The 11,368-nt window shown below is 37.3% G+C and overlaps 1 protein-coding gene across 1 annotated transcript; it reads left to right on the top strand.

Annotated features, from left to right (window-relative positions):
• Positions 1-1,710: 1,710 nt before the first annotated feature.
• LOC104616690 (transmembrane anterior posterior transformation protein 1 homolog) lies at positions 1,711-5,360 on the top strand. Its single transcript, XM_010281780.1, is given in 3 exon segments — positions 1,711-1,742; positions 1,744-1,907; positions 4,549-5,360. Coding segments are annotated over 3 exon segments (426 nt in total). The 3' UTR covers positions 4,779-5,360.
• The last annotated feature ends 6,008 nt before the right edge of the window (positions 5,361-11,368 follow it).

Below are 11,368 nucleotides of genomic sequence, written 5' to 3'. Positions count from 1 at the left end.
GTATAGCATAGATATGTGAGAAAGTGTGATGAAATCTGAAACAGTTGACTGGGCAAAGGGTTGAGACTATAATATGGAAGACATTGTTTTGTATTGATATTTAACAACTCTTGTACTTTAAGTTATACTATTGGAGAGTCTTGCACAGCATATGAAACCCGAGTTTTCTTCTAGAATTTTGAAACTACAAACTTACATTGAGCCTTGGTGGACTGGCAGAAAAGAATAAAGGAGAATCACTAGAAACTCTTGCATAATTTTCCATGAGAAGCTGGAACTGAGTGTTGATTTATGGCCTTTTCAACTTCTGATCTTACTAAATCGGAGCCAATTCATGCTGTAAACACCTACTTTCTCAGAACAAAAGCAGGTTACATAAAAAGTGCAGGGGGGGGGGGACACACCTCTAAAACTGACTAAAAATAGAGGAGAGCTGCTCAACTCCCAAACAAAATTTGTCCTGATAACCTAATAAAATTGTAGAGAATCATGGCTCTCGACTTGTATAAAATGATACCTTCTTTGTGGTTGCTTGGATACTAGAACGTCTGTTTCTTCTGAGTACTGAAAGTGATCTGCTCTGCTCATTCTTCCATTTCTATAAATTTCTTCTACAAGTAAATGTATTGCATAAAATTCCCTTAAAAGTGCAGTGTACTTTGTTCTGTTTGACAAGTTCTGATTACATTAATGCAGTGAGATGGTGAAGCTGCTGCTGAAGTGTGCTTGGATCACTTTACGATTAAGCAGTTAGAGCTGCTCCATGGATTTTAATCTGTGAATATTCACTTCAGGTCTTCTTTTTAGTCTGTTACTGATGTACATGATAAACAGATTTTTCAGAGAGTGGAGAATGAATTTAGAGTCTGCGTTTGGTTCACTTTTGTTACACAGATTGATTTGCATGGAGAATATTTATATTAATCCTACAGAGAATAGATAGCTGTTTCCTTGTTGTTCTGTACTGAGCCTTTACCTGCTTCACCTCTGCTTTCACCTCTGGAGTAGACATTGGTCTGCATGTCGTGTAATGCTAGTAATGGAACTTATCATTCAAGTTGTAAATCTAAAAGCACTTGATGGTAGATGAGACCTTCCTGTTCTTCAAATGAGAAGACAGGTATAAAAGGGACTGCAATGATTTGCTGAAGGTTGTGCCACAAATTAGTGATAATAGAAAGGGAGTCTGCCATCAACTGGACTGTGCTATGACGGCAATGCAGTGCTGCCTCTTTGGATTTATTGAGTTTTATGGACTAGATGGGAAAACGGATTTGTTATGATTAGCCTGTAATTTGTGAAAACTAGGTATTTGCTTTCTTGTGGTTCAAAGTCCACTAGTGACCCTTGGCTGGGCAGACTTAAGACTACAGTTTTAACAGTAGTGCATTTAATTTGGACTTGCACTGTTGAGGGCCCTTTTTAGTTCTGTGTTTAAATATTTGATGTATTAAATGGCTGCTTAACTGTCCTTGTAGTCCTTTTGTTAAACTATGATAAAACTTGATGTTTTCTGTAGATGCCTTCTGAAAAAAAAAATTAAGCATTGAATATGAAACAACTTCTTAGGAAAAGGAAATTACCTTTTGATCTTTTTATTGGAGGGATTTAATTTGTTAGCTACTCTTTCCAAGACAGCAGTAACCATATGCAATTATTTTAATACGAGTAATTGCAGTATGAATAATATGCAATTATTTTAATATGCTAATGCAAATATGTAAACAAATCCTTTTATTTTTTCAGGTTAATATCTCTAAAAGTCCTTAACAGTATTGTATTGCTGGGAAAATCATGTCAATATGTAAAAGAGGCAAAAATGGAGGAGAAATTATTCAATCCTGTCCTGACTGCCACCGCAGGGAAGTCAGCTGGCAAACAGCAAAGCATGTTTAAATCTACCCAAGGTAAGGCTAACTTCCGTGTTGTTTTTTTCAACTGTAATGAAAATTGCTTTCAGACTTAAACTTAACATTAAATCAGATGTATGACATTGCTGCACAGTAACCATGTTGTTGGACCCTAATTGTACCATATCCCAGCTGTGAACACAAGTCTCTAAATGCAACAATTTATTGCTTTTAGTTCATGCCTCTTCTTTTCATTATAAATACTCGTCTCTGATAAGATCCCACCCTCATGTGTGAAGGTGATAGAAACATTAGAACAGTAGCACACTTTTGTTTGAAAATCATAATCATAGAATGGTTTGGGATGGAAGGGACCTTTAAAGATCATGTAGTCCAACCCCCTCTGCTATGTCACTACACAAATAAGTATTTACACATCATCTCTGTTGGTGCTGAAGTTTAATAAGGAAGCAATCTATGCATTTTTTTATGGAAGTTAATGTAAAACATGGCACACAATAGGTATAATTACTTGTAGGTGTCATGAACACATTAATGAAAAGCTCTATAAAATTCAAATAGGAATTTCAGCTGGTCTCTACTCAATTTCAAGTCAGTGCAGTGTGGTTTTCTCGTGTAGGTCCTCAGCATTAGCGGTTAATATATAATTGGAATGGGGCATTATTATATTCCTGTGACACTTTGTAAAAGGAAACAGAAACATTCATTGTTCCAGTCAACTGAAACGGATTGTGTATCTTCCTCTGTGAAGAGCTCAGTGAGAGCCCTGGAGAACTTAACAGTGAGGCTTTTATTGTGTTCACTCTTGCTTGCCAAAGACTTGAACAGCTTGAAATGTAAGGTGCTTATTAGTCGTCATAGTGTCTTGCCAGTAATAGTAGAGTTAAGAATCTGTCAGTGTTTCAGTCATAAATACCTATCTCACCCGTGTCAGACCACATCAGGTAGAAACTTGGTGCAGACGTTTATTTTTAAATAGCTTAAATTCATAAAGTTACTTTAGTTCCATCATGAAAGAATATAATATGAGTTGGTCTGAATGTCGTTTGCATTTCATTAGATGGCTGTCATAATGATAATGTTTTAATTAAACTTGGATATGAGACTTAATCAGTCATACTTAGATTGACCCTTAAACTTACTCACAGTAAATAAATCCTGAAGATTATTTTTAGCTGAAGCAGCAGCTATTTTACCAGGTCAGTCAGCAGAGATGCTTATTTCCTCAAATGCAAAGATTTTTGATTGAAAAGTAGCAATCAAAAAGGGGTTTGCTGATTGTTTTTAATATTCTTAACTTCCATCGGTGATGAAAAAGCTCAGGTTTTCTGGATTTTTAATATGTTTTAACAGCTCCTTATTTTCTAGAAACCTCAATTATGTGAAAGAATGATTTTACCTTCCCCAGCTTGTGTGTGTCTGCATTATTACGGCTGGGTTCTGCAATATTGGTTAAATGCTGTGCCCCACTTCTCAGGTTTTTTCCAATGCAGTCTCTCAACACGTCTCTTAGTAGAATGAGGGTGAGGGAATTAATCTGGTCTACTTTTTATCAGCTTATAATGTAAGTCAATTTATTTTCCTAAGCGTTTCCACCTCATCCAGAAACAGTTTAAAATTTCGGAGGATAAAATTTTATACTTTCTCTTGAATGATGGAAGTTCTAATTACTGATAATCATATAGAGGCTGGCCTGCTGGCTTAGAAAATACTTGACTTTGTAACGAAGTTCTACAATTAGCATTACTTGTCTCCTTTCTTGATGCAAGTTTAGTACCTTTGACTTGCGTAAGACTGTAGAGAGTAATCCATGTACCTTCAAGTAGTAGATAGCATACAGGGAAGAGATGCTATACTGAAAGAAGTTTTTGTAGTAATTTGGGTAGTGCTGCCATTTTGACAAATAACGTTCCCTTGGGCTGATCTGCAGTATTCTCCATGTTAGCCAGATTTTTTCAAATTCCTTTAGAAACAATAACTCAAATGTTTACAAGGAGATAAGGAAATAATTTTTTCTTATTTACTGTCATTTGCTTGTGCATTTTAGTTCTTTAAACGTTTTAACAAAATGTGGAAACAACACATGGATATTGCTTACAAGTATCTTAGGTTAATAGAGCCAGTGTTCAATTCCACAGAAGTAAGAGGCAGGAATAAAAATTGACATCTTTAGTAGAACTGCTTCAGAAGCCAGTGCTACTGAAGTGTGCAGCAGTGCATAAGTCATTTATTAGCTATCCCTCGAGAAGCCAGGTTTATTGTACATACGTAGAGGATTAGGCACATCTAGTTCCTGCTACAGAGATTCCTTTTCATCATTTCAGTAGATAATATTTGGGTGACTCACACAGTGACTGTCAAAAATCTTTTTGCCTAAGCCAACAAAAATGAGTATGTAAACCAGAAGAATGCAGAGTATGTCCTAACATCTGTTGCTTATGCTCTTGCTCCTTATCTGAACTTCTGTAGAATTCATTTTCCATTCTTCTACCCAATTAGAAAAGGAAATCTCTTATGGTAAAACTAAGAGGAGGAAGTGACTTCCACAAAGCATTCCTCTTGTTGCTTCTGGTGTTTTGATGCAGCACACTTTTTCAGAATAGCTTTGGATGAATCTGGATGTTACAGATGCATCAGTATGTCTGTGTTAAATTCTAATTGTCTTCTGTTCCAACAGGAATTTCCACAGATGAAAATGGATCTACATCAGTTACCAATCAACCTGTGCATCAGAAAGAGAGTACACCGTCTTTACTTGTAACAAGCAATTCTGATCAATTTCTGACAACTCCTGATGGAGAAGAAAAAGATATAAGCCAAGACAGTTCAGAATTAAAACACAGGTCTTCAAAGAAAGACTTGTTGGAGATAGACAGGTTTACTATTTGTGGAAACAGAATTGACTAAGTTTTTTTTTTTTTAATCAATGTGCTAAGGATACTGAGCTGTTGGAACAGCAGATGCTACCAGAATGGACAGTTGCCAAAAAAGGCACATAAATATTTATTTAAAAACTTAAATTATTAATGGCAAAAAATATTAATTTCTTTCTACAAGTAACTTGGCTTGGTATCTGGTCAGGTCAAGTAAGTGATCTTTAACTTGCCTCTTGGAAAATGTGGTGGATCGTGAGTCTCTAGCCTCGTGGCAGAGCTGCAGTATCACTTTTATGGAAAACAGACTGGAAAAAAAGCATAATCCTGTTCTGCATTATGAAACCATGCTTCCAGAACATACTACTTTTCATGAAGGTTCCTCCAGTGAAAGGATATTCCTGGAAATGTATGACAACTTGACCGGAAGCTTGCCTTTCCAGTTACCGTGTTTCATTAAACATCTGCAAGCAGAATTCAAAACTTGTGCTTATATCAACAAATGCATAAAGCATTGGTACATAAAACAGTAAGTCAAAATAGTTATCCTTGTCAACAAAAATCTTTTCAAGATGTATCTTGAAAATCTTGTAATCAGAATAAAAGTTTGCCTTTAAATGAAAGACTTACTGCATAGTATTTTATCTAAATACTAAACACCAAGGAAGGGTCACAGTAATGAAGGTTCTGCTTAACTGGGCAAGTATGAAGCATAATAATTTCTTGTGTTAAGCTGTGTGTCCTGCAAGGCAAATTATTTATAAAGGTATTTTTAAAAGCTGAGGATTTTTTCGTTGCTGTAGGAAAAAATAACAAAGGGGCACTTCTGTATGTTGAGGAAAGGCAGTGTTAACTGCAGCGAGCAGCCATTATGTTAGAAGTGTTATGTATGGCGTTAACGCAGCAGAGAAGAAAATTACACTGCATTTTGGGTTTAACTCTAAGAATGACATCTGTGTATTAACTTGCCTGAGAACATGCCTATGAAAGCTCATACTGACAATCAAATCAGAATTATCCATTTTAATTGATTGGTTTTAGCCAAGCTTAAGTAGATGGACTAGATCTATAAAGAAAATTTAAACATTACATCTTAATTTCTGGTGCAAGATGCAGTTGTGGGAGAATTGATGAAAGATGGTTTGGAATCCTCAGACCAAGAGTGGAATAAATTTGAGCTCAAAGCTTAGGCTGAAGACCTGTATCATAAGAGACCCTTTAATTAATGATAAATTCTTCATTTATTGTTGTTAAAAGGCAGCATTAACTTCAAATGCTTTTCAGATATTTAAGTAAGCACCCGTTTCACTTTCTGAGGGAAGGTATCGTAAGAGTACTTCAGTGCTGAACAAATGAAGCCAAAATTTGCTCTTTGCTAGTCAGAGTGGGAAAGTCAAGGTTTATTTGGTTTATGAACATGTGAAAGTTTAATGTATATGCTAATCCCTGAAATTTGCACGACTACAGTAATGGAGACAGTTGGACAGAGTTACCGCTTATCTGAGCAGACTTGGTAATGACACAGCTTTGCCATACACAGTGTGGTCTCTGGTGGCAACTTCTTGCTGCAGTCTTTCAGCCTCTCCTCTCAAGAGTAGTTGGAGTAACAGCCAAAATCTGTGGTTACGGTTCAGGGATGAGAGTAAAAAGAAGAGGACTTATGCAGGGAAAAAAGTCTGAAATTCTTTAATTTTTGATGTGTTTTATACTAATTGGAGATGTTCACACATTGAAATTCAGATTATCTGTCAATTTGCTGTATCTTATTTTTTAATTATTTAGCAGTTGCTAAAGGAAGCGTGGAATTGCTTTCTTTTTTTTTCTGTTGAATGACATTCTGTATCAATTTTATAAGTGCATCTTGTGTGAAACTCAATAAAATTCAATTTTGTAATACTTGTTTAAAAAAGGAAAAGTACAGTGTCAACATTTCTTTCTTAGTATTCAGAGTTGGTGAACTTGCAATGTATTTACTGTATTAAATTCCAGTTTCCATAAAGTAAGATTCTTGCAAATGTGGGACACAATGTGCATAAAAACTGGGTTATCAATGGCTTCTGATTTATTTCTATAGCAGTTGGTTATTGCCAGTTGTGGGAAGAAGGTAGTGATGCCAACCTACTGCTAATTTGTTTTTTAAAGGCAAAACGCATGTAAATGAGAAAATACTGTGTCTGGAGGGAGTTGTAATTTATCTAGTCAGTTCCTACACTTGGACTAGTTACACCTACACAGTCAAGCCAGCCGTTACTGCAGTATGAGCCTGGGCAAATCCTTTACTGAGCATGTGGCGGTGACGGAGAAAGGGTAATGGCTAACTGCTCTTAAGTCCAAGGCCTGGCCCAGACCCTCGTCTTGAGACTGGGAGCCTTTGTTGCTTTGTTTTCACACTTTAATTGCGATAACTAGATCTAAAGCAAGTATAGCTGGGCTTTGGGATATGGCTTTTACCTCTCCGTTTGTTGTGTAGGCATAACTTTGAATTATTTTGATCCGTAAGTCAAAGGTATGCTTGAGCAACACTTCCCGTTAAACACTGAAAGTCTGGTAGGAGCCCAACTGGGCATGGAATTTAATTGTTTTCTCCTGCTGCAAGCTCTCTAATTGTTCTTATGTTCTTGTTTGTGATTAATAGGGATTCTTCGAATATCTAGCAGTGCATCTTTAATAAAAGGTCACAGCTTCATCTGTGACCCTTGGGTGGTCCTCTCAGAACTCTAGAAGTGGCTGGAATCGGGGGGAATAAACCACAAAACAAAACAAAAAAAAAAGAAAAGGCGAGACCAAATTTGTTGCCTATAGATGCAGTTAGTTATTTATTTAGGTTTTCTTGAAAAGCTGCTGTCTTAACAGTGAAATAAATAAGAGCATCAGAGGTTCAGCAGTGAATAAATTGAGTTCTTCAATTAATAAATCCCTCCAAAACCAAAACAGATTCTAGACAGTTCTGATGCAAGCAGTGATATTTCAACTAAAGTCGCAGGTGCCAAATTAATTCCAAAAGCACACACTGAATACTGTGTATATTCATCATTAGTATTAAACATTATGAGAGCATTAAGAAACAACCATGTTTTCCGCAGGATTATTTAATTAATCTTTTGAAGCCTTTCAGATGTTCATCAGCCAAGCAGAATTTCCCCTCAAGCAAAGTAGTTTCACAATCACAGGTACACTGTTAATTTACTTGCCTCTCAATTTAGCTTGTTGAAACTTTGTCTTGTTTTCGTAGTGCAAAATTTTCTATATTCTAAATATTCATTTAGAAGTCAGTTTTGTAAGTCAGCATAGTTCTTAAGGTCAGGTGTTAAAGCCAGTATTCGCCCTGTTGTGACCGCTGTGCCAGCTCTGCTTTGGGGCTACAATTCTGAATTTATTTGGTGGTGGTAAGCAAGCACGAATGCAACTTAATTATAGCACAAATTTAATCAAACTCTGAAGCTCCTGAAACATTGCAATATTTTGTCTTACAAACTGAGATACTGCAACTGAGTAAACCAGGAGTTGTTATCAACTGTGTCAGTCTTGAGTAATCATGGCTTCAGAAGTGCTCTTCACAATTACTAAAAGTTTGCTCCTAAAAATTCTTCTGAGTAATTGCTCGCTCTTAGAAATTTGGACTTGTTAATTTTGCTGACTCCCGTGAAGCAAATAGCTTTGTGTAAGTACTAAGCAGCTGGCGAAGGGCTGTAACGAGCACTTTGAAAGCCATGCAATAGGACCACCTTTATCACAATGCAGTTTCTCTCTATATAGTGGTATGAGATGCTTAGACTATGAAGGCTGTCAAAAATATCTGACGTCATTTCTGTATGTCTTTCTCTAGGAGAACAGTATCCTTCATCATCCATGCCAACTAAGCCAGAGCCTAGCTAGACTTTTTTTAGGACCTCGGTATATGTTATACACTGCCAACAGAGGAGTTTTAAGAGGGATTGTGGATATGTAAGATCAAAGAACACTCTTTAGTAAGCTCACAGCTTTAATAACAGAAATACCCAAAATGATAATAGGTTTTTAAAATATTTCTCAATTTTGACCAAAACACTATTACCATGTTTGCGATGAAATAAACTCAGATTTTAAAATCTGCTCTTGTTGCAATTATGCTGCCCACCTGTACCTACACAGCTACTGGTTTAGCTGTGTAATTACTCCTTTGCAGGAGAGTAATGCTGTCGGACAGAGCCAAGGCTTCACTCTTAACTGGAGGCAGTTCTGTCTTACAGCCGAACTGTGGAAAGCGTAGAGCATCCCAGGGGGGAAGAGACGGAGAGAAGAGTAGTTTCTTTGTGAGCACAAAAGATGGGGGTTGCAGCAGCACTGACCTTGGGTTCTAATTTTTTTAGGATGACACTGGTGCAGTTGTACTGTAAACTTTGCTAAATAAATCCTGTATTGAATAGGCAAACACATTGCATGTATTAGACATACTGTATTTACTATTTCCACATTATATCAGGAATTTCGTATTAATCTCAGATTGGTGGTATGAAAGCGATATTGCAAGGTTAAGTATATTTTTAATAGACCAATTCCTGATGTTCAAGCACGACTCGGGTTTTATGTTGGTGTTGCTTCTTCCCATCCATACTCGGTCTGTTGGACAAAAGGAGTGACAAGTTTCTATGTATGTTGACTACTTTGAATATTGGAATGAATATGTTCCTGTGATGCCCAGTCCTGACAGATGCTGTTATCCTCTGTTCCTGTTGAAAATTAAGTATCAAGGTAGCTCAGGAATCACTTGTTTGATGCTGACAGTTTAAAATAGGTAACTCAGAGTAAGTGGAATTGTGGAGTCATGAGAAGCAATGCCTCTAATTTACTGGGCAGCGTGGCAACAAAACTTAAAAATCCATCACTGGACAGCACATTGTTAGGCTCGGTACACCAGATGAAAATGGAAGGTATCTGAGTTGATGCTAGCAAGTACAATCCTAGTGACAGGACTGACTGTCAGTCCAAAATTTGCCTGCTGATTTGATTTGAACTTGACGTTCTTGTTAAAGGCAGCAATAGAGCAATCAGCCAAGTTCTTTCGAATAGCCAAGCAGCAAAAGCTGTGCTGAACTAGTCTCTTCCGGAAACAGCTCTTGAACTATCAGGTGTATATGCATCTAACCTCGAAGCTACGGGACCTTGTTTTCAGGTCAGTTAACGCTTGGTGCCCTTCGGACTCCCGCAAGGCGTAGCTGTAATGAAAAGGGATCTTGCATTGAGGCTTGGCACAGCTACCGATTTGAGACAGTGTCCTGAAAACAGTAGCAGAGAACACTAGGCTGATCTGAAAATGTGAGTTGTCTTTAAAATGACTGCAGCACGGGAGAGGGAGAGCAAATTCTGCTCCACCTGAGGTAATGGTTTATGGTGCTTATTCTGCCATTTAGTGACCGCATGCTGTTTTGCCTCCATGCAGGCAGGAATAAATTCTTGAGCTACTTTTTGTGCTAGACCTTCATTTCTTAAAAGTAAGGACCAAATCCCCAGTGTATATTTAACAAGCTCTTTAGAGTTGATGTTCAGCTAAGGCACCAGAGCAATTTTGTGGAATTGATTTACCTGCTTTGTACATCTTATGTTCACAATGGCAAATTGCATGAGGTAAGTTTCAGCTTTTGGTCTGGATACGTGTTGGTTCTTTTATTGCTGTTTATTTAATTGATTTGACAAGTTTAGTTTCTAAAACATTAAAATTACAGTAGCCCACTTTTGAGTAATGTGGATTTTTGTCCCAAGGGGCCTGAGGGCCATAGGTGTGCTCAACTTTTGATATTCTAAACAAACTACAAACCCTAAGAAACAAAAATACAAGCTCCATAGTTTCACATAACCGCAGTAGGGAGCAAGCTAATCTCTGGGTTTTTTTTCTGGTCTGAGCAGGAAGAGCACCGTGAGTAAGACAGTGCACAGCATACTCGGTTTGCAGGTCTTACCGCTTACCTGTAAATTCTCCTTCCAGTTTAAACACCAAGGAGATGAGCTAGGTCTTAAATTTGGTCAACTTGCTGTCATTTTGGATACGTCAAATTTCATTGGTTATTCTAGTGTTCATGCAGGCCATAATCTGCAGTTGTTTTGGGGTTTTTTTAAGACAAAAGGCTGAATAAATCTTGTCTGTAGAGGAAAATATTCTCACTGGAGTTTAACTTGAGAAAGGAGGGGCTCTTGGGCTATTAAAAAATGTTGGTTGTCTTATTTTTACAGTAATTACCTTTTCTTCCTCTAAAGATAATTGCTGGCTTTGGGTTTGCTATAAAATTCCAAGCAGCTGTCGGCAGCCTGTGGTGAGTAGTACGATGGGTATCAAATTAGCAGCATTATGGTTTCACTAGTGGATAATACAAGTACAAGGACACCTGGTAACCTTCAAATAAATCCTGCAAAGGCTATAAACCAGAGCTCCCTAATTAACAAGAAGCTGTGGCCTAAAAGCCATGTGAAACCTGTTAATTCTGTTTAGCATATTGTGGAGCATTTGAAAGTCTTTCCTAGTGTCTTGAAAAGAAATTGTTCAGGATAATGTTTTTCCCAGAAAAAAATAATCAGTGATTTTCTTCTTCTGCCCACCGTGGGGTAACGCTCAGCAGGCTTGGGCTTTGAAAGCCTGTGTCGTTTATATGG

This window comes from Phaethon lepturus, unplaced genomic scaffold (genome assembly GCF_000687285.1).
Source record: "Phaethon lepturus isolate BGI_N335 unplaced genomic scaffold, ASM68728v1 scaffold2452, whole genome shotgun sequence".
Taxonomy (NCBI): domain Eukaryota; kingdom Metazoa; phylum Chordata; class Aves; order Phaethontiformes; family Phaethontidae; genus Phaethon; species Phaethon lepturus.
Note: the sequence above shows the minus strand (reverse complement) of the source record. Positions and strands in the feature narration are given on the sequence as shown.